The sequence below is a fragment of the Delphinus delphis genome, chromosome 3, assembly GCF_949987515.2.
Source record: "Delphinus delphis chromosome 3, mDelDel1.2, whole genome shotgun sequence".
Classification (NCBI taxonomy): domain Eukaryota; kingdom Metazoa; phylum Chordata; class Mammalia; order Artiodactyla; family Delphinidae; genus Delphinus; species Delphinus delphis.
The window spans coordinates 62679547-62703398 of NC_082685.1; the positions used below are offsets into that span (position 1 = coordinate 62679547).

Below are 23852 nucleotides of genomic sequence, written 5' to 3' on the forward strand. Positions count from 1 at the left end.
CTCCTTTCTGCAGGGTTTTTATCATAAATGGGTGTTGAATTTTGTCGAAAGTTTTCTCTGCATGTATTGAGATGATCATATGGTTTTTCTCCTTCAATTTCTTAATACGGTGTATCACATTGATTGATTTGCATATATTGAAGAATCCTTGCATTGCTGGGATAAACTCCACTTGATCATGGTGTATGATCCTTTTAATGTGCTGTTGGATTCTGTTTGCTAGTACTTTGTAGAGGATTTTTGCATCTATGTTCATCAGTAATATTCGCCTGTAGTTTTCTTTCTTTGTGACGTCTTTGTTTGGTTTTGGTATCAGGGTGATGGTGGCCTCGTAGAATGAGTTTGGGAGTGTTGCTCCCTCTGCTATATTTTGGAAGAGGTTGAGAAGGACAGATGTTAGCTCTTCTCTAAATGTTTGATAAAATTCGCCTGTGAGGCCATCTGGTCCTGAGCTTTTGTTTGTTGGAAGATTTTTAATCACAGTTTCAATTTCAGTGCTTGTGATTGGTCTGTTCTGATTTTCTGTTTCTTCCTGGTTCAGTATCAGAAGGTTGTGCGTTTCTAAGAATTTGTCCATTTTTCCAGGTTGTCCATTTTATAGGCATAGAGTTGCTTGTAGTAATCTCTCCTGACCCTTTGTATTTCTGCACTGTCAGTTGTTACTTCTCCTTTTGCTTTCTAATTCTATTGATTTGAGTCTTCTCCCTTTTTTTCTTGATGAGTCTGGCTAATGGTTTATCAATTTTGTTTATCTTCTCAAAGAACCAGCTTTTAGTTTTATTGATCTTTGCTATCATTTCCTTCATTTCTTTTTCATTTATTTCTGATCTGATCTTTAGGATTTCTTTCCTTCAGCTAACTTTGGGGTTTTTTTGTTCTTCTTTCTCTAATTGCTTTAGGTGTAAAATTAGGTTGTTTATTTGAGATGTTTCTTGTTTCTTAAGGTAGGATTGTATTGCTATTAACTTCCCTCTTAGAACTGCTTTTGCTGCATCCCATAGGTTTTCGGTCATCATGTTTTCATTGTTATTTGTTTCTAGGTATTTTTTGATTTCCCCTTTGATTTCTTCAGTGATTTCTTGGTTATTATATAGTGTATTGTTTAGCCTCCATGTGTTTGTATTTTTTACAGATTTTTTTCCTGTAATTGATAACTAGTCTCATAGCGTTGTGGTTGGAAAAGATACTTGATACGATTTCAATTTTCTTAAATTTACCAAGGCTTGATTTGTGACCCATGATATGATCTATCCTGGAGAATGTTCCATGAGCACTTGAGAAGAATGTGTATTCTGTTGTTTTTGGATGGAATGTCCTATAAATATCAATTAAGTCCATCTTGTTTAATGTATCATTTAAAGCTTGTGTTTCCTTATTTATTTTCATTTTGGATGATCTCTCCATTGGTGAAAGTGGGGTGTTAAAGTCCCCTACTATGATTGTGTTACTGTCGATTTCCCCTTTTATGGCTTTAGTATTTGCCTTATGTATTGAGGTGCTCCTATGTTGGGTGCATAAATATGTATAATTGTTATATCTTCTTTGTAGATTGATCCCTTGATCCTTATGTAGTGTCCTTCTTTGTCTCTTGTAATAGTCTTTGTTTTAAAGTCTATTTTGTCTGATATGAGAATTGCTACTCCAGCTTTCTTTTGATTTCCATTTGCATGGAATATCTTTTTCCATCCCCTCACTTTCAGTCTGTATCTGTCCCTAGGTCTGAAGTGGGTCTCTTGTAGACAGCATATATACGGGTCTTGTTTTTGTATCCATTCAGTCAGTCTGTGTCTTTTAGTGGGAGCATTTAATCCATTTACATTGAAGGTAATTATCAATACATATGTTCCTATTACCATTTTCTTAATAGTTTTGGGTTTGTTATTGTAGGTCTTTTCCTTCTCTTGTGTTTCTTGCCTAGAGAAGTTCCTTTAGCATTATGTTGTAAAGCTGGTTTGGTGATGCTGAATTCTCTTAGCTTTTGCGTGTCTGTAAAGGTTTTAATTTCTCCATCAAATCTGAATGAGGTCCTTGCTGGGTAGAGTAATCTTGGTTGTAGGTTTTTTTCCCTCATCACTTTAAATATGTCTTGCCACTCCTTTCTGGCTTGCAGAGTTTCTGCTGAAAGATCAGCAGTTAACCTTATGGGGATTCCATTGTGTGTTATTTGTTGTTTTTCCCTTGCTGCTTTTAATATTTTTTCTTTGTATTTATTTTTGATAGTTTGATTAATGTGTGTCTTGGTGTGTTTCTCCTTGGATTTATCCTGTATAGCACTCTTTGTGCTTCCTGGACTTGATTAACTATTTCCTTTCCCATATTAGGGATGTTTTCAACTATAATCTCTTCAAATATTTTCTCAGTCCCTTTCTTTTTCTCTTCTTCTTCTGGGACCCCTATAATTCGAATGTTGATGCGATTAATGTTGTCCTAGAGGTCTCTGAGACTGTCCTCAATTCTTCATTCTTTTTTCTTTATTCTGCTCTGCAGTGGTTATTTCCAATATTTTAACTTCCAGGTCACTTATCCGTTCTGCTGCCTCAGTTGTTCTGCTATTGATCCCTTCTACAGAATTTTTAATTTCATTTATTGTGTTGTTTGTCACTGTTTGTTTGCTCTCTAGTTCTTCTAGTTCCTTGTTAAACGTTTCTTGTATTTTTCCATTCTATTTCCAAGATTTTGGATCATCTTTACTATCATTATTCTGAATTCTTTTTCAGGTAAACTGCCTATTTCCTCTTCATTTTTTCGGTCTGGTGGGTTTTTATCTTGCTCCTTCATCTGCTGTGTGTTTCTGTGTCTTCTCATTTTGCTTAACTTACTGTGTTTGGGGTCTCCTTTTCGCAGGCTGCAGGTTCATAGTTCCCGTTGTTTTTGGTGTCTGTCCCCAGTGGCTAAGGTTGATTCAGTGTGTTGTGTAAGGCTTCCTGGTGGAGGGGACTAGTGCCTGTGTTCCGGTGGATGAGGCTGGATCTTGTCTTTCTGGTGGGCAGGTCCACGTCTGGTGGTGTGTTTTGGGGTGTCTGTGGCTTTATTATGATTTTAGGCAGCCTCTCTGCTAATGGATGGGGTTGTGTTCCTGTCTTGCTAGTTGTTTGGCATAGGATGTCCAGCACTGTAGCTTGCTGGTCATTGAGTGGAGCTGGGTCTTGGCGTTGAGATGGAGATCTCTGGGAGATTTTCGCCGTTTGATATTACGTGGCTCTGGGAGGTCTCTTGTGGACCAGTGTCCTGAACTTGGCTCTCCCACCTCAGAGGCACAGCCCTGATGCCTGACTACAGCACCAAGAGCCTGTCATCTACACGGCTCAGAATAAAAGGGAGACAAGAAAGAAAAGAAAAGAAAAGAAAAGAAAGAAAGAAAGAAAGAAAGAAGAAAGAAAAATAAAATAAAGTTATTAAAATAAAAATTAATTATTAAAAAATTTTAAGTAATTAAAAAAAAAGAAAGGAGAGCAACCAAACCAAAAAACAAATCCACCAATGATAACAAGAGCTAAAAACTATACTAAAAAAAATAAAAAACAAACAGACAGACAGAACTCTAGGACAGATGGTAAAAGCAAAGCTATACCGACAAAATCACACACAGAAGCATGCACATACACACTCACAAAAAGAGATAAAAGAAAAAAAAAAAAAAAAATATATATATATATATATATATATATATATAGTTGCTCCCTACGTCCACCTCCTCAATTTGGGATGATTCGTTGTCTCTTCAGGTATTCCACAGATGCAGGGTACATCAAGTTGACTGTGGAGACTTAAATCTGCTGCTCCTGAGGCTGCTGGGAAAAATTTCCCTTTCTCTTATTTGTTCGCACAGCTCCCGGGGTTCAGCTTTGGATTTGGACCCGCCTCTGCGTGTAGGTCGCCTGAGGGTGTCTGTTCTTCGCTTGGACAGGACGGGTTAAAGGAGCCGCTGATTCGGGGGCTCTGGCTCACTCAGGCCAGGGGAGGGAGGGGTGCAGATGCGGAGCAAGCCTGCGGCGGCAGAGGCCAGCATGACATTGCACCAGCCTGAGGCTCACTGTGCGTTCTCCTGGGGAAGTTGTCCCTGGATCCCGGGACCCTGGCGGTGGCGGGCTGCACAGGCTCCCGGGAGGGGAGGTGTGGACAGTGTCCTGTGCTCGCACACAGGCTTCTTGGTGGCGGCAGCAGCAGCCTTAGCGTCTCATGCCCGTTCTGGGGTCCTTGCTGTTAGCCATGGCTCGCGCCAGTCTCTGGAGCTCGTTTAAGCGGCGCTCTTAATCCCCTCTCCTCGTGCACCAGGAAACAAAGAGGGAAGAAAAAGTCTCTTGCCTCTTCGGCAGCTCCAGACCTTTTCCCGGACTCCCTCCCAGCTAGCTGTGGCGCACTAACCCCCTTCAGGTTGTGTTCACGCCGCCAACCCCAGTCCTCTCCCTGGGATCCGACCGCAGCCGGAGCCTCAGCTCGCAGCCCCGCCCGCCCAGGCGGGTGAGCACACAAGCCTCTCGGGCTGGTGAGTGCTGGTCGGCACCGATCCTCTGTGCGGGAATCTCTCCGCTTTGCCCCCCGCACCCCTGTTGCTGTGCTCTCCTCCCCGTCTCTGAAGCTTCCCCCGTCCGCCACCCGCAGTCTCCACCCGCGAAGGGGCTTCCTAGTGTGTGGATACCTTTCCTCCTTCACAGCTCCCTCCCACTGGTGCAGGTCCCGTCCCTATTCTTTTGTCTCTGTTTTTTCTTTTTTCTTTCTTTCCTACCCAGGTATGTGGGGACTTTCTTGCCTTTTGGGAGGTCTGGCCACTGCCTGGCCCAGGGCTGGCACACCTACACCCCAAGTGCAGCAAGGAGTCAGTGCATGTCTATTGAATGCATGCAAACAGAACCTAAGAGCTGTTCAGGGCTGGCTGTGCTCTTTCCCCACACCCACACCCATCCCTCCTCCCCAGCTAGACAGCTTCACTGGGGAGGATGGGCTGCCACCTGATTTTTTGGATTCAGAGCTCTTCACCCGGTGCCCCTTTGGCCTACATTCGTGCTGAGATGTAGCGTTACGGTAAGCCCGGTGGTAATTCATGTGCTCGTGAATTCAGATCGGGGGTGAGTGACGAGGTTGCCCACCTGCCAAGCCAGATGTCCACAATGGTTGTAAATTATCTCCCACTGTGGAGTGAGCTGCCCTCTGCTCCCCTGGTGTAGATTATCTGAACGTCGTGTTGCTTAGGACCGATTAGTCCGTCCCCAGGGATGGAGCATCCCACATGGGCGTGGTGGGGGCCAGAAGTGCAGAGCAGGCTCACAGCCTTCCCGCCCCTGCGGCTGCCACTATGGCACATCAGGCCATCTGCTTGGCAGGCGTGCACCGCCCACTGGAAAGCGAGTGAATGCTGGAAGTCAGGTGCACGGTCTGGACCTTGGTTGCCACAGAAAAGGGGAGGGGAGCTTGCCAGGGACAGCTTTCCAGGAGGAGACTTGAGCTGTGCCCAGCAGGGCAGGCCAGGGCCTTGGCGGGAGGAGCGTAGGAAGAGGAGGGTGCAGCTGGGCCCACTGGGCCGTCGTCATGGAAAGCGAGTCGGGCACAATTGGACCATGAGGTGAGGTTGCAGAAGGGTGCATCTCGATGCCCTCTGAGCAGGGGACCCTTGATGCCCATTTCTGGGCCGCATGAGCCAAACAGCAGGGCCGCGGAGGTCAGTCCTAGCTGGGCCTGAGTCCTCATTTCAGTCCTCACCAACACGGGAGCCAGTTCTGTGAGAGGTTTCCCAGGCCTTCCCCAAGCCCTGTGCGCTCAGGGCGCTCACTGAGAATATAGCCTGACTCCGCATCAATACCTCTGAGTCAAGAGCCGCCCACTGCCGGCCGGGCCCGGGACCTGAGCCAGAGCTCCACAGGAGGGCGCCTTAGAGCCTTGCCCACAGAGCCTGTGAGGGGTTGTCCTAGCTGCTGGGCTGAGGTTGGAGCAGAGTGCAGGGGTGAGGCCGGGAGGCCCCAGACAGTGGGGATCCCCTGACCTCGGCCTCTTCCATTCCTTCTCCTAAGGCTCCTCTGCAAACCCCACCCCACTCCCACCCCCTCCACAGAGACCCAGGCCTGAGACCCTAACAAGGAACACCTCCAGGGAAGGTGGGCATCCCGGCGATCAGGCTGGTGTGTGGGCCAGAGCCATGCGCGCAGGCAGAGCCTGAGGGACCAGGCAGGCGGCTGCTACTCCTGTCACATCACAGACCCCCTCCTGTGAAGCCCCGCTCCCAGTCTGTACCCAGGCCGGTGCCTGACCAAGGACAAAGACCCTCCCCAAGGCAGCTGACGTTGAGGACCATCAGGTTGCCTCTTTTAAATAAGCATATTTCAGTATAACACATACAGAAAATGAATAAATCAGAAATGTAGAGCTCAATGAATTTTCACAAAGAACACATCACCTGACCCGCACCCTGAAGCGCCCCACACTGTGCTCCATTCAAGCCCCCGTCCAAGTGTCACCCTATTCAGGCTGCCTTTTGAAAGAGGAAAAGATGACAAACCAGATCAGTGACAAAAGCCAACACTGTCACTTAGAGGAGGCCCCAGGAAGAGAGGGTATACTGAGAAAGAAAACACAGGCCAGAGGGTTAAGAAAAGCTTCATGTGAGTGTGGAAGAAAATGATCTAGTGAGTTTGGCAGGCACAGGCCAACTGTGATGTGTCATTGCACTTAGACACAAAACAACGGCCTAGGAATTTACTAGTATGTGTTAAAATATCAACTCCAGACTCGGGCCCTTTCTAGGCTCTACACCCAAAGGAGGAGAGACTGTTGAAGGGAAGCAGTAAAAATTATTAGTGGAGTAGAAAATAGAGATCTGTTGGCTCTTCCTGCCACTGGTGATGCCCTGGAACCTGGGTGGGGGCTGGACCTTCTAAGGACCGAGAGGTCCGACACAGGGCATTGAAGGCCCCTCCCAGGTCAGGCTGGGTCCAGTTCACTCCACCCTTGCCAAGAGCAGCTCTGAGCCAAGGCTGCTGGCAGAAAAAGGCCAGACCTGCCAATGTGTTGGTGATAATAAGATTTGCCCAGGAAGAGGCCCTCACATCTGGGCAAGGTTTCTACATCCTCCTCATGCTACAGAAAATCCCATTCTCTCTCCATCACAGTCTCCTTCATCCTTCCCCACAGGTTTATTTATGTCTCATGGGGCTTCTTTACAAGAAAGAAGGATGAAGGCTGGGGCAGGAAAGGCTCCCAAGGGTGTGGGCACAAAATGCCGGGCAGGCAATAGCCCAGCTCCATCACCAGCACCCTGGGCCCCAAGACAGACCCCTTAGTGTTCCTTGGCCTCAGTTTCCATGTCAATACAATGAGGAGTCTGGATTACGTCATGCCAAGGCCTTTACCCTCTGCTCTTAGGATCTGTGGCCTATGATTTGTGCTGGGCAGCCTGTGTAGGAGTCTCTAAAAGGTGAACAGGGCTGGGGGATGAGGCTGGGGCTGAGTCACTGGTACAGGATCAGTGTCACTGGGCTGCGCCCCTGAATCTGCAGTTGTGTGTGTGCATGTGTGTCTGTCTACACGTATAAGGACTTTTTATCCAGTGTCCTCTGTGCACCTGGCCCTGGGTGGCATGCCGAGGGCCTACAAAAAAAGTGAAAGAGCATCTCATCCCCACGCTCTTGAAAATCTCACCAGGACACTAGACTCATTAAGCAGCACCAGTAGTGGGAAAAACACAAATCAAGGCAAGAGTAGGATAAGCTTATTTGATCGATGGCTCCCATTTTTACTAGGGGCCATTAGCATCATTAAGTGCTGGGTTTTGAGCCTCACCAGGTGGTTTCTCAGATTTGCCCTTCTCCATGGAAAGTTCTTTATGAAATTTTTACCCACCTTTTTCAAAGCCCAACTCAAAGGAAGGCAGGTGAGCGTCCCCTGAGGCTGGGGCACAGAGCACTAGTCCTGTGTCACATGCAGGCTGCACCCCCTCCGCGGGCATGCACACAGGGCACCTGCTACAGCTTCAGGTGTGAAGAGCATTGAGCTGTGGGGCACTGGCCTCCCTTGCTCCACCCCCAGGTGTGCTCCGGGCTGTATGCATCGTCCTTAGGAGAATCCTGGAAGGTCCCTGTCACGCCCATCTCCTGTGGGTGCTGAGCCCTCTTAAAACTCCTGAATCCATTTTCGTCCCAGATAAGGCAACGGGGAGGCCGTTCTTGGGATGGGAGACCTTATGATGAAGGCGAGCAAGGAGCAGGCCAGGCAACTTCCCAGCGTGTGAATCTAAGGAGAGTCAGCGCATCGGCAAATCCCACAGCGGTGTTTGGGAAGCGAACAGAGCAGACGGTAATGCGGCTGAGGTGTGTCTGGAATAACTCAATTTGCTGGAGGGGAGGGACTTTCTGAGCAGCAGAGGAGCCGTACCCCGGACTCCTCTTCAGTCCCACTGCCCCCCTCCTTCACTGTCGGCCCCGGCTCCTCGTTGCCAGGCTCTGGGTCTGGACACGGAGCCAGGACCGCTGTGGCCAGCCCGTCAGCTCAGACACATCCAGCCTGGAGCTGACTCTCATAGAGACAAGTTTCTGGGGCTCTCTCCGCAGGCTGCCTGCATTTTGATAGGTTTCCGGTGTGGATAATCTCCAGAACAGAGGTGTAGATGCGTAGAGGGAGAGCCTTCTGTTTCTCCTCCGGCAGCTCAAGCACTGAAAATACTCCAAAGCTATCCTCGAAAAGCTGTTGTTTTGACCCGGGATTTACTGTCAATCATACAAGTCAGAGAGGTTCAGATAAATCTTCAAACCTCAAGAAACTTCTCCAAGTCATCTCGGGTCTAAAAACCTCTGTTCAGGTAATTCTCTCTGAAATGCCACTTCCTGCCAAGGCCACATAAAGACATGAATCCCCAGCTTAGAGCAGACCCTGGCTTCTGAGAACATTCTCAGGCAGTTTTCCTCTAATACTTTTCCTTCTAAAGTAAATGTCCCCACGAGCCCAGCTAAGCTTCTGCTGGAGGAAAGGGGGACCCCATTCCCGTCTGGGCAGTTCTTTCCTGGAGACCCTAGTTCAATGGCACTGATTTGCAGTCCACACACCCCACAGGCCAGAGAAGGAGCATCTCTGCTTGCTGTCTTAAAAGCCAGTGGCTCTCTGGCTTACTCAGAAGCTGAGGATTACTGCATCTGCGCAAACACCCCCAGACAACACGGAGGAGAGAAAAACACCACGGGCCACGCCAGGCATGTGAGACATGGGCTCAGAATACTCCCCATCCCAGTCTCTTCACCTGTGGGCCCAGAGTGCACAGTCCCTGCCCAGGGGGCATCCCAGAAGAAAAGAGCCCAGTTCTGGAGAAAGGAGGAGGGAGGCAGGTCCCTGCCCCCTGGTGGTGCCCATGCGGGGCCCTTCATCCCCAGCGGTGTGGACACACAGATGAAGCCCGGTCCTCAGGGGCTGCTGCTAGCCTCCTTCCTAGGGCCAGACAGCTCCACAGCCCAAGGTGTGGCCCTGCACCCTCTGCCTCCCTGTGCTTGGCCTTTGCGGGCTGGGCTTGCACACAGGTACACGTGTACACGGCGTAGCCATGGGGCTGCACACACACACTCAGGTACACTCCTGCACTGTTCCCACTGTCCTTTAAAATCCCAGAACCAAGGAGTGTCAAAAGAAGTAAGGCCCCTACCTCACAGCCATTAGGATGGCTACTAACAGTAAAACAGAAAATAATAAATGTTAGCAAGGATGTGGAGAAATTAGAACCCTTGGGAACTGGTAGTGGCAATGTCAAATGGTGCAGCTGTTGTGGAAAAGAGTATGGAGGTCCCTCAAATACAACTACCCTATGATCCAGCAATCCTACTTCTGGAATCATATCCAAATTCCACTTCTGACTGTTTATCCAAAAGAACTGAAAGCAGGGTGTTGAAGAGACATTTATACACCCATGTTCATAGCAGCATTATTCGCAGTAGCTAAAACCGGGAAGCAAGTCAGCGTCCAGCAACAGATGAACGGATAAGCAAAATGTGGTGTATACGTACAATGGAATATATTCAGCCTTAAAAAGGAAGGAAGTTCTGACACATCCTACAACATGGATGAATCTTGAGGACATTACGTGAAGTTAAAGAAGCCAGTCACAAAAAGACAAGTACTGTATGATTCCACTTATTTGAGATACTCAGAGGAGTCGAAGTCATAGAGACAGAAAAAAGAATGGTGGTTGCAGGGGCTGAGGGAGGAGGAATGAGGGACTGTTGTTTAATGGGAACAAAGTTTCAGTTTTACATATGGAAAGAGTTTTGGAGATGGGTGGTGGTGAGAGTCGCACAATATTCTGAATATCACCGAGCTGTACACTTAAAAATGGTTAAAATGATAAATTTTATACTGTGTGTGCCTCACCACAATAAAAACGTTGGGGGAAAAAAACAGATTTTAGTTGTTCACATAGGTGACTTGCCTTTAAGCCTGTCAGACCCAAAGCCACCTTTTCACAGCAAGTATTCTGTAACATCCCTGTATTATCTTGAATGAATACGTGTCTTAACCAAACCTGGGATATAAAGGAGAAATACAAGAAACGTCGTGGGCATACAACGTGCCTTTCAGTATGTGACTGGACACCAGCTACACACACCAACTCGCAGTGGTCCGACGTCAGCCCTGGCACGTGGATCCTGCGAACGCCATGGCTGCAGATGGAGCCTGTGACAGGCGTGTTAGGTTGACAGTTTGAGGACTCAAGTGACGTTGTGTGTGGAGGGGTGATCCTCCAAAATAGTGGACAATCTGTGATAAAGTTGTAAACCAAATTTACAATGTACCGCATAGGTGCCTCCTTGGAAAATCCTTGCCAGACCCTGGCGGGGGGGAGATACTTTTTGTGTAACACCATGTTAGGTGTTAGAACCTAGTAATCGGAGAATAGTAGCTGGATCTTTCACTCCATGACTGTCCACTGTGACATTTGAAAACTTGTACAAGATGCCAGCCCAGCAAATGTTTGTTGGGCAGTACTGTGCTACAGAGAGCAGGATCCCTAAGGTCCCTGCTGCCCCCGCATTAAGTGCTACTAGGGCCCCCACCAATCATCGTGATAACCAGAAACACCCACATGGAATTCCAAAACGCATCCTGGGAACAGCACCACCCTTCTTGAGAGGGTGTGTAGAATGCCTCTCCCGTGCTGTGACTCCACACAGAGCAAAGTGTTCATTTTGCCTGAATGTAAGCCTCACTCTGGGACCAGGAGACCTTGTCCCCACCACTCACTGAGCCCACAGCGGCCTCAGACCCTACCACATCTCTGGCCGAGGTCCCCCTCAGCTCAGTGGCCGCTCAAAGACCACGGTGTAGAGAACTGCAAATCAAAACTACAATGCGATATCATCTCACCCTGGTCAGAATGGCCATCATTAAAATCTACAAACAATAAATGCTGGAGAGGATGTGGAGAAAAGGTCACCCTCCTACACTGTTGGTGGGAATGTAAATTGATACAGCCACTACGGAGAACAGTATGGAGGTTCCTTAAAAAACTAAAAATAGAACTACCGTACGACCCAGCAATCTCACTACTGGGCATATACCCTGAGAAGACCATAATTCAAAAAGAGTCATGTACCACAATGTTCATTGCAGCTCTATTTACAATAGTCAAGACATGGAAGCAACCTAAGTGTCCATCAGCAGATGAATGGATAAAGAAGATGTGGCACATATATACAATGGAATATTACTCAGCCATAAAAGGAAACAAAATTGAGTTATGTGTAGTGAGGTGGATGGACCTAGAATCTGTCATACAGAGTGAAGTAAGTCAGAGAAAAACAAATACCGTATGCTAACACATATATATGGAATCTAAAAAAAAATTAAAAAATGGTCATGAAGAACCTAGAGGCAAGACGGGAATAAAGACGCAGACCTACTAGAGAATGGACTTGAGGACACGGGGAGGGGGATGGGTAAGCTGTGACAAAGTGAGAGAGTGGCATGGACATATATACGCTACCAAACGTAAAATAGATAGCTAGTGGGAAGCAGCCGCATAGCACAGGGAGATCAGCTCGGTGCTCTGTGACCACCTAGAGGGGTGGGATGGGGAGGGTGGGAGGGAGACGCAAGAGGGAGGGGATATGGGGGTATATGTATATGTATAACTGATTCACTTTGTTATAAAGCAGAAACTAACACACCATTGTAAAGCAATTATACTCCAATAAAATTGTTGGGAAAAAAAAAACAGGGCAGCTGAAAGCTCAAAGCAGTAACATTTTCTGGACAATCTGACCCCTGAGGAACTAAACTTTTGCAGCCTCAGTAGCAGGACCCTGCCCTTTGGTTAGGTGTTTGGGAAGCCTCCCAGCAATTCTCAGGAACAAAATTGATGGAATCACAGCAAGTGGGCTGGTGCCCACTCTCTTCCCCCTCACGCACTCCAGCTTCCCCACTGCTGGCCGTCCTCTGGTCCGGCACTACTGCTTCTCCTCTTAGTGTGGGTGAGGGCAGGTGGGGAGCAGGCAGGGGCCTGAAAGTGGGGGATTGGAGTCTGTAAGGAGTCAGTGTCCTCCTTCTAGAAAGCATGACTCACTTGGTAGGGAACCTAGTTGTGTGAGGTTCCCACAAACACAAGAGTAAAAACTAAAGTTCTTAATGCCAGGAGGGCTTTAGCATTTATTCAAGTTTTCAAACATTACTCTTTCACTCTGGGGCCACCTGACAGGTGTGCCCATCAACCATAAACAGTGTATGTGGATCCCTCTCCTTGGACTCCAACCGATTTTGCTTTCTCTAATAGGAGTAGAAGAGAGGACTGTAAATGTCAAAGAGCAGATCGTATGGCAACATCAACTGAACCAGGCACTGATGAGCAAATGTACCATTTGTCTAGCAAAGCTCTGGGTGGCTTTGTTCATTTAAATGGCCTGATGCTGGGTCGAAAACTGAGATGAGGTTTTGTCCGAGAACTCGGGTGCAGGTGGAGGTGTTTACTTCCACCCAGCGTCTGAGCAGCCTTGATCGGCTCTGGTGCAGCAGCTGCGGAAGAAGGTGCGTGGTCTGCGTGGCACGTGTGTTGGGCCAAGCAGGGCAGGAGGCCACGTGGAGCCTTAGATGTGCAGATCCTATTGTGGGCCCAAAGTGGGTCCTGTACCTTCAACCCAGAACATTCCAAAGAAGCTGGGATGACAAATAGCACAGGCCAGGGCAAAGAGCAGAGGACCCTGAGCACGGACAGTTGGCCAACCTGACGCTAGGCCCTCTTTGGGGTCTGGGCCAATGAGGGGCTGCTAATGAATGAGTGGTGGGCGGGCCTGCCGTTGGTTCTGGGGTTGAGACTAGTGCGTGAGGAGGGGAGCCAGCTGGAGCCCAGAGTGATGGTGTGGTGGGAGGCTGGCCCAGCACGCCGAACCAAGGGCAGGCAGCAACTCGCCGGTGCCCTCGTGGCCCATGACGGTGTCCACTGCAGTCCGCACGGCCAGTTCTCTAAGAGACTGAAGACACTCACGCAGGAGATGCAAAGGTGTTGGAGCACAGTCTCAGAGGAGACGGGCAGAGACGAAGACAGGATGAGAGTGTGTGGCTTGGAGCAGACAGAGCACCTCCTTAGAGCCGGACCTTGGGAGAAAAGTCAGATCTGAAGAGAGGACCTTCCAGGAAGGGGCACCTGGAAGCAGATCTCCAGGCCGCTTTCTGACAGGTAGTGGGAGTAGCCAGGAATCACACGCAGCTCAGGCCATGGCGCAAACACCTCCCAGGGGGCCTGAGTGTGGCAGTAGTGACCCATCTGCTCAGAAGTTACGGGCCCCAGGGGACAGCCAGCAGGGAGTCACCAGGTGGAGTGACTTTGAGTACAACTATTTGTGTCTGTTTGGGGATTGTGAGGAGGCCGTGTCGTGTGTGCTTAACAAGCGCCAGGGATTTTCAGAATTTTGTGGCTTGGTCAACACCATCAGTAAAAGTACATCGTATTAGTGAAAACATATCCTAAAGATAAACCCATTGGTTTTGGCATTTATTGTTAATTGAATTGTCCCAGAAATGGCAGCAGAAAGATTGTTAACGTTCATGCATTTACATCAAGTTAAACATCTGTTCCTCTTAAACTAAACTCCAGTAAAGTTATGGCGGCTCATAAATTAGACCAGGAAGTAAAATGCTTCTTGCTCTTTGCACAGCTTAGCGGTTTCAAAATAGACTTCCGAATGACACATTGCAGTGGAGGCCCATGTAACACAACCATGTTCAGCTGTGATGTTGGTGCCAGACGATTAAGCTGAGTTTTTGCTTTGGTGGTGAAGATCCCAGCTTTGCCTGCAGCAGTGACATTACTTGTCAGGCCATCTGGGGACAATGTGAGAACTGCTGGTGTTTGGGTGGGGCTCGGGGCAGAGCCTACCCATGAGCGGACCCAACAGCCACCAAGAGGTTGTGGCCACATCCAGTCTCTCCCCTGGACCCTTCTGGGGGTTCTCCCAGGTGAGGGTCTCTGGATCTGAGCCTAGGGGCTGGGCCACCCTGCCAGGTCGAGGAGGACTGGAGTTCAGAGGGTGTGGCTCGAGGGCATGGCTGGCTGCTGTGCGGCTCGGGAAGGGAGCTGCCCTTCCCCCACAAGTGGGCATCTCAGAGCACGACCCACCGGCCCCCCCGCAGCACTTCCTTCCTTCCCATCCTCCAGCTCCTTAGCTCACACCCATGCCCAAGTGGGATGGCTTCTGCTAATGGCAGAGGAGTTCTTCATGATATCAAGTAACCCCTGTCCTGCAGTCCCCTCTCTCATAAATTTGGGGTTTGCAGGGGACTTCTGAAGTGCAGGGCTGCCCTGGTGAGAGAAGAGCCAGCACCCTGGAGGCCGCTGGGGGCTGGGGTCTTCACAGGGGCCTCAGGATCCCCCTCACCCCGACCCCCCAATTCTGCCTGTGTATAAAGTTCTCCCTGGGAGCTCAGAGGGTCCCCAGGGTCAGCTCTGTGCGCAGTTACTGATTAGAGCCCTGGTATGGAACCAGGCCTTTGCCGAAGTTGTGCGGTGGCCAGATTCCCCCTCAGGCCTCCCCACCTGGGCTGCTGATCCGAGCCTAGCCCCCCCCTGCCCCCCGCCTGGCCTTTTCACAGGGCTGTCCAGGATGTCGTGACCAGCAGTGGCAGAACCAGAGGACAGACCCTCTCATCCTCCTCCTCTCCAGAGGCAGGTCCCGAAGAGCCATGTGTGTCCCCGCAGGGGCTCGGAGGAGACATCTTCCACGTGACCCCGTGTCCAGCAGGGCAGCATCCCCTCTGTGGCTCTCCCCGCCCCCCGCCTGGCCATGCGCAACTCTGTGGGGCCCTGTCGCACGTTTTGGGGTGCCCCTACTAGCGAGGTAGGGCCCATGCCCCCGGCAGTGAGCACAGCTACACGTACACACACTCACTGCAGATGCCCCACCACACGTGCATCTCACGCCCCCCTCCAACCAGGAACTGATCTGATGGGTGATGACACGGCCCCCAGCCCTCTCCGGAGTTCCAGACCTCAGTCACTGTGGCTCAGGGTGGCCGGGATTGTCCCCTCCTCAGGGCAGGGCTGTAGCGGCACTCCACCAAGATTCCACCTTCATCCAGTCAGCAGGCATTTAATGAGCACCTTCTGCAGGCAGGCGCGTGGGCCAGGTGCTGGCGTCACACCTGCAACAAGGCAGGGCCCTGGCCTCCAGGGGCCCCCATCTGATGGGGCAGCCTGACACCAACAGTGCATGAATAACAGAGAGTGAAGCCTAGGGAAAGGGCAGCGACAGAGAAGACGGGGGGCGGGGGGATGTCGGAGAGGGTGGCAGGCAGAGACGGCCCCTCCGCAGTCTCCCGCACCACCTCCCTTCCTGGTGCCACGGGTCTCCAGGCCCCCCCGGAATCTGGGACCTGGGCCTGTCCGGGGCCTCGACCATATGGCCTGTCTCCCTCTCGGTTAGAATCTGAGCGTCCTGCTTCCTGGCTGTTGCCTCCCACCTTGCCCACCCTGTGCAACCCCCCTTTCCTCAACTCTGGAGCCACCAGCCCCTCCCACACCGGGGACCGGAAGCTTTGCCTGCCACAGAGTGAAGACCGCCCCTTTGAGGCCCAGGCTGGCAGGGGCGCATGTGGCTGATAGAATATTCTCAATGTCTCTCTTACTTCCCTTTGTTTTGCAATAGAAAGCGTGCCTGTGATAGACGTTTAATTCCAGAAGCTGCTACCTGCTTCCTATCTCTCTTTGCTCAAAAAATTAAATGCGGATGTGCCTGTGCTCCTGCTATAATAATCTCCCTCGGAGTGGAAGGACTGTGGCTGGAATGGGAGAACATTAGAATCTTCAAAGAGGGACAGTTATTGAGGGAACTAGATTAATGAGGTGTCATAACAACTTAGCCAGATCTGCGGCTGACCTTTCTCGTGGAGAACGGGCTTGATAAATGTAGTTCATTACCAAGTTCTGACATGAAAATAGGATCACACTCTGGGCTCCTCAGCGGGCTGATCAATATTTTATCTGCCAAAACAGGCCCGGTCTGTGAGCAGGAGGGGCCCTGCGCACACACATGCTGGCAGGAAGCCCGAGGCCAGCGCTGCGGCACAGGGGGCACCCCAGCCAGCGGAGGGTGGCTGGGCCCTTCCAAGGGCCTGTTGGGGATTCTCATCACTGCCAGGCTGGCCGGGACACAAGCCTCCCTCCGTGAAAGGCCCTAGAGCAGAAATGTTCGTGGGGAGGGGAAGGGAGTGAAGAAGTCTTCACTGATTTTGTGGCCACCTGTGCCAGGCGCTGGGCATCAGTGAAGGGGACAAAGACAGATGCACCAGGCCCCGGCTCACACAGGGCCTTGAGCCCATCTCATGCAGAGAAGCCTTCGGGGCTGGCTGACCACTCAGACATGGCAAAGTCTGTTTATATTTAGTTTTACGTAAAAGGACCCTGTAAGGTGGTCAAGGGCTGTTATTGCCCCCATTCTAAGGTAGGAAGTGGATGCAAGAAGGGCAGGGGTGGATGCCTTTCCAAGGGTCCCACAGCTGCTCAAAAACAGAACCAGATGTTCTCCTGCCTCCCCGTCTAGTGCTCCTTCCAGCCTTGCAACGACTGTCATTAGTGGAGTTGGTGTCAGGTGTGGCAGCCTGTGATGAAGGCTGTCTCTACCTGAGGACCCCAGCTAAGGTTGTTACACAGTGGTCCTGTCACCCTAGCTTCTTGAGGAGAGAGTCTGCCTAGAGCCGCAGGACTCAACCACATTCACAAGCATTTAACACTGTCCCACTGTGCGTGTGACTATCCAGGCCAGCCCCACCAGCTTGGAACTTGCAGCCCCACAGAGGGATGTAGCCGACGCTGATAGCACCCCATCCAGATTCCCGCAGTCAACCCAGAGATTCCGTGCAGCTTCGGGTGATCAGTCCCCGTGACACCTGTAAATAGCTTCCAACCTCATCCTCAGCCTGAGGGCACTTTCTGGCCTCACGCATGAGCTGAGTCCACAAGTGCTGGATTGGGGTGGGGGTAATGCCCCCAGGAGCAGCCCTCAGCCCAGGAGGGCCGGAAGTTGGTAGAAGAGCACCCTGCCCCCGGCACCTCGGTGGAGCAGCTCCGAGGTGTACTCAGCACCGTCTCTGCAAGGTCCTGTGGACTGAGCCCTGGTTGCCACTGTCTTTCCCTGTCCCCAGTCTCACTTCCTCCTTCCTCCCTGCACTTCTTGGGATCATCTCCAAATATACTGCTCACCCTCTATCCTAGTTGCAGGGGCTGCTAAGCAGGAGGCCAAACTAAGACAGAGGACAAGCCTCACACACACACAAAAACAGACCATATGTACAGGGCAGAGAGTAAGAAGATGGATGGACGACAGTGGTTCTGTATGTGCGCAGGAGGGGGCTGAGCTGGGCCCCAGAGAAAGGGGAAAGAAGAGGAGAGGAGAAAGCACGCAAGAAGGTACCCAGCAGGCCAGCATCGGCTGCAGTCAGGCACAGTGAGTTTATGGGCCTGGAGGGGTCTTCCCTGGGACTCTCCAAGCCTCACTCAAAGGCTTTGACCTAGCCTAAGTCACAAAGAGACCCCAAAATCCCCATATTATAATGACACAAATTTTTCTTTTCCTTGAAAACACCAAGACACAGAGGAAACACTTAAATGACTTTCCAAGCATGTACAAATTATGTTAGTCTGCCTACTCATGAAGCAGTTCCCCTAATGTCCCAGCTGGGCAGCTCCAGGTGAGCTCATTCAAGTCACAGGCCTCAATATCATATACAAACGTCCTCCTCTCCAGAGTCCTCTCTGGAAGTCCCTCCCACCCACCCACCCTGGATCAATAGTAAGGAAGTTGACCGTACTGCAGGCTAGGCCACGGAGGCCCAGGCTCAGGGCTCCCAGGACAGGCTGGGCACGGCCATTCTCACCATCATCATGGTCAGCCCCCGCGGGGGCACCCGGGAGGGGTGTTGTGGTCCCCAAGCCTCTGCTGTATCCCCTCCAGAGACCTGCCCTCCAAAGGGGCAGGGTCCGTCCCTGGGACCCAGGCCCACCCCAGACATGTGGGGCACAGAGAATTATGAAGCTGGGGGTGCTAGTTTAGATTGGGTGATGTTTCTGCAGTGGCCAATATACAGTGAAGAGTAAGCCGGGCAGAGGTTTGGGTAAAGAACATTGGAGGAATATCCCATTGTATATATGTACCACATCTTCTTTATCCATTCGTCTGTCGATGGGCATTTAGCTTGCTTCCGTGACCTAGCTATTGTAAATAGTGCTGCAGTGAACATTGGTGTGCATGTGTCTTTTTGAATTACTATTTTCTCTGGGTATATGCCCAGTAATGGGATTGCTGGGTCATATGGTAATTCTATATTTCATTTTTTAAGGAACCTCCATACTGTTCTCTGTAGTGGCTGTACCAATTTACATTCCCACCAACAGTGCAAGAGGGTTCCCTTTTCTCCACACCCTCTCCAGCATTTATTGTTTGTAGATTTTCTGAGACATGGATGGATCTACAGACAGTCATACAGAGTGAAGTAAGTCAGAAAGAGAAAACAAATATCGTATATTAACACATATATGGGGAACCTAGAAAAATGGGGGGGTTTTTTTGGTGAACTGGTTTGCAAGGCAGAAATAGAGACACAGATGTAGAGAACAAACTTCTGAACACAAAGGGGGGAAAGCGGTGTGGGGGTGGGGGTGGGATGAATCGAGAGATGGGGATTGACATGTATACACTGATGTGCATAAAATAGATAACTAACAAAGACCTGCTATATAAAGAAAAATAAAAGAACATTGGAGGGAGCAGTAAACACCAACCCCAAGCAGCACATTCGTGTGGCAGGTGCTATTAAGATTGTTTCTCCCTCCACACCCCTACCTCCTCAAGTCCCCGGTGGACTTGCTGGGTGAGCGGGCAGCGATGACCCGCATGATACTGAGAAAGACCCAACCCTTGGGTATTGAAGCTCTTGCCCAAATTGAGTAAGGGAAGAGGAAGATCTGAAAACAGGGGCTCTGTGGGCCGGGCCTCAGGCCCCGTGCGACACACAAGGCCAGCCAGGGCTCCACTGGTTTAAACGGCTCACAGTCAGGGTCACCTGTGCAGAGGGCCTGGCTTCACCTCTGGCCAGCCTCTGGGAAGGGGATTATGGGTAACTTATTTTCTTTCTTTATACTTATCTGCACTTTCCAAGTGTTTTGTTGTTGTTGTTGTTTTGATGGACGTGTGTTTCTTTTACAATAAGACAAAGGTTTAAAACTGACAGCAGGGTGGGAACCTTTACAGACGCCCACGCTCCACCTTGGTGAGCTGCTCCGTCTGACCCCACAGTGTGACCAGGGGGTGTTTTGAATGAAAAAACTAAACCTGGGATTTGGTAAACTCATCCTGGAAACCAAAAGGGAAGGCTTTTGAGAGGGCAGTCCTTGCTGGAGATGAAGCAGCAGAAGTCTTGAAAGAGGTTGAATTTTGGAATCTAAAGTGACACCATTAGGGTGTCTTTCTTCTGGTGCTCGTGGTCGCCCAGAGCTATAGGGATATTAGAGGAGCTCAGGAACATTGGGCCAATGATTTAATTATTCCAGGTTGAAACTCATGTAAAGTGCAAGTGCTCCTGGGATAAAGAAGGATTTCAAATCGTCTTCCAGGAGCAGCTCAGTTTATCCCAGGACCCCCACGCCCAGCAGCATCCAGGCACAGTGAGGCCCTCAGTAAAGGAAAGAAGCCACGGGAAGTTTGGCAAAGTGTGCTCTGCCGGTCTTGGCATCCGACGCCAGCTCCACACGTCCGTCCAGCCTTGTCTGTGCCCCCATCCCCGCCTCACTCCGGCTCAGCCACACCAGCTTCCTCTGTGCCGCCAGCTCCTGCACCTGCAGTCCCTGTGACCTGGCATTCCCTCCCCTCTGCGTCCTTTGCCCACAGATCCCTCATCCTGCAGGTCCCGTCCTTAGGGAGACTTCCTTCACCCCGGCCTCGTTAGCTCTCCCTCCACGGGCACCCTTGATGCCCAGGATGGGAAGCTCCATCGTATCCTCAAAGTGCTCCCCAGTATTGGGCACAGAGTTTATGAGTAAATGCTGGTAAAAGGATGGGAGGGCATGGCTGGCATGAGCCCTAGCAGGAGGCCAGACCAGGGGCTCAGGGAGCTGGCCCTGGAGACTGGGCGCCACCACCTCTTTCCCCCAAGTTGATTTCTAGACATGTACATACCTTCCTGACCGGGATTCATGTGCTGGGCAGCTGCCAGGGTGGAGAAGCCACTGTGAACTGACAGTGAACTGTAGGGATGTGATAAGAGGGGAAGAGCCTGGGGAGCCCACCTGACAGAACCCACCTGACAGAACCCACCTTGAAGGTTTCCCTGGCCTGCCGGAGTGGGAGGTGCTGTCTAGCTTCGGACCCCTGGCCTAGGGCAGCAGGCAGCTCAGAGGAGATCTGTGCCCCACCAGGGTCTGTGAAGAAGATTGGAGGGTTGGGAGGACCTGCAAGGATGAAACATCTCTCCCCATCTGACCTGGCCCGGCCCGTCCTTCAGGTGGCCCTGCTGTAGTGTGTTTTTCTGGAGGCTAACTGTGCGCTAGCATTTCTGAGTCAAGCCTCCTATCACCCCCATAGCCATCCGCTGTGTGCACTAGCTTCCCAGCATCTGGGCATGAATGCCTGTCCCCAGGAAAGCCCGACAGGCCCTCCAGTGCAGGTCCCTGCAGATCCCCCCACAGAGACTTCCACTGCCGTCTCCACCAAAGCTTCTCTCTCTACTCAGATACCGCATCCAGCTTCTATCCATTTGCCAGGACTAGTTTCACCCTCTTGGAGGCTGGAGGCCAGGATTTGAGCAAAGCTCTTCCTCTACTTTCCCCAGACTGACCTTTGTCCAGGCTCAGGAAGCAGAGCCCAGCAGGCCGCCACGTACTCCCCTGGGCGTGAGTGTGTGGTCGTGGGACACGGCCACAATTCTCAACGCCGTACAGACTTGAGAATCGGGTTTGCCAACCAGGGGCCCTATGAGCTCCCAGGAATGGATACCCTACAAGGCCAAAGAGGGGTGGGTGAGTTGTTCTTGTCAGAGCATAGAAACCTCTAGAGAGCAAATAGATTTGATTATATTGAACACAGCAATTGATTTTTTTCTAAATAAACATGCAGGAGGAGAGTAACAGGTATCTGTTTCTGACAAGAATCAATTGACCCAAATTGGAAGAAAATCTAGAAACACAAACAAGCACAAGAAAGTGATTGGACCATCCAGGCTTGTCTAGGGAGGCAGGGAGAGAAACAGACAGACTTCCCCACCAGCACTCTCCCCACCAGGCAGCTCCCCTGTTTGTTGCTCTTTGGCAAATGTGGTTCCAGTAATGACAAGGGGGAGAGTAGCTATCATTTTATGAGCCCTTACTTGGTGCCAAACGGCTGCTGTGCCTTTTATGTGCGTATCTTATTTAACCCTCCTAACAGCCCTGTGTGGGAGGCACTGCTCTCCCCACTTCACAGATGAAATCACTGAGGCACCTTGTGCAAGGTACACACACAGGCAGCCACAGAGCTGGGACTCAAACCCGGTGGACTCCAGATCCAGTGCGCTCCAGCACCCCTGAGCTATGACCTGGTGCCCTAAACTGGCCTTGGAATTAAGGGGACGAGCCCCAGGCCCCAGACACTCCCTTCCCAGCAGGGCACTGGCTTCACCCTGGACTGGATGAGGAGGAGTGCACACCCACGCTCCAGGGCTCAGCAAAGCCAGGTGCTGGAGTACATATTCCATCCTGGGAGGTGGGGAAGTGGGGCCAGAGAGGCTCTCCCGTTCGCTAACAACCAGCAGCCTGCACTCACGGTGCAGCCCTGTGCGGGGAGCATCCTCATGGCCTGTTGCCAGCGAGATAAACTATGTCATGTCACAGTGCGTCACAGGCCTCATTTGCCAAAACACTGTGTGGTTCGGATGCTGTGGACCAAGCATGGCCATGATAAAAGGCCTAAGAGCAACGGGCTGTGCGCTCTGGTTTTAATTTTGTAAAAGCTGCCTTTTGTGTCTTGGTCGTAGGCTTGTGTACTCATGTTCGTTTTGAAGTAATCCAGCCCTGGGAGTGTACCTAATGAACTTAAGCAGGGCTTATTAGTCCTGTTAACTGGAACTCGCTAATCTATGAGACCAAGGATTCCAAAGCAGCCTTTAAGGTAGGATTAAGGCAAAGATGAGCTATTACAAAATGGAATCGGGGCGGCTTTCCTAAAGCCGCTGTGGGGCTGTGCTGGGACTTCCCCTGGACGGATCTCCCCATTCCGTCTGGCAAACACTCTGTGTCTGGCTGTAGTAGGTGCTCAATAAACATTTGCGAGATGAACAAACAGGCTCCTTCCAGCATTTGCATCATGTGTAGCATGTATGCACTGCTCCATAAATATTTATGGGATGGACTGGTGGACGGACGGACGAATAGGTCTCACGCACTCCGGTAACACCCTGCGCTGCACATAGTGAATGCCCAGCAACTGCCGATGGGTGGGGTGGACGGGGGTCTTCTCGAGACCGGGGGAGGAGTCTGGCTGCAATAACCCCATCTTCTCTTCCAGGTAACCCATGCACCATGGCCGACTACGCCCGCCTGAAGAAGGCCCTCCTGGCGCTGCAGACCCGCCTGCAGCCACTCCATGAAGGGGACAGCAGACAAGACCCTGCTTCCCAGAAGCGGCTCCCGGTGGAATCTCTGTTTAAGGACTTGGATGTAGACGGGGACGGCCACCTCAGCCGCTCTGAACTGGCCCAGGTGGGTACGGCATTCGGTGAAATTGCATCACGGAGGAATCCAGTTTTCCATTCCGCGTGTGAAGGAAGAGAACTGGGAGATCCACATGGGGAGAGTCATTTGTAACCGTCTCTGTAAATGGGATGCCAAGGAGGCCTTGCTCCTGCAAGAGAAAGCCACCTCCCGGGAGTCGGAGAGCTTGTGTTTAACGCCTCTTGAGAATATCTGACAAACAGAACGATGTCAGTGTCTCCTTCCCACCAGCCACCGTCAGCAAATATTTACAAACAAGCTCTGAGGCACTCTCAGCTAGCTGGTGAAACATACACTGCACACCGGCTGGGCTCTGAGGTTTTCATTAGGAAGTAAGTCTTTTCTTCCTGAGTCCTTTGCTTTCCTCAGCAGAGAGGTTCAAAGGAAGCAGGTTTGGTTCCCACCAAACACTTCTGGAGCTGTGACCTGGGTGTCCCCACGTCCTCTCCGCTAGGACCTCGCCCTTTGCGGTATCCAGGAATCAGTAGCCCGCACCCCAGCCTGCTGGCTTGCGGGAAGCCCTGTGGCCACCCCCAAACACTGCTCTTCCCTTTGAGAAAACACTTGGATGGGGCCTCCCTCCCAGACACAGCACGCGTGTCCCTCTGTCCAGCTACAAGGTGGTACAAGGGCCTGGAGCATCTGCAGCAAAAAGAAGCGA

General features: G+C 51.0%; 1 protein-coding gene across 1 annotated transcript in view; it reads left to right on the forward strand.

The window, feature by feature from the left end:
- FSTL4 (follistatin like 4) overlaps positions 1–23852 on the forward strand; it is a 431462-nt gene that overhangs the window by 260814 nt on the left and 146796 nt on the right. The window contains exon 4 of the mRNA XM_060006937.1: positions 22986–23179. Within this exon, the coding sequence (XP_059862920.1) occupies positions 22986–23179 (194 nt within the window). The remainder of the gene's footprint in view (positions 1–22985; positions 23180–23852) is intronic.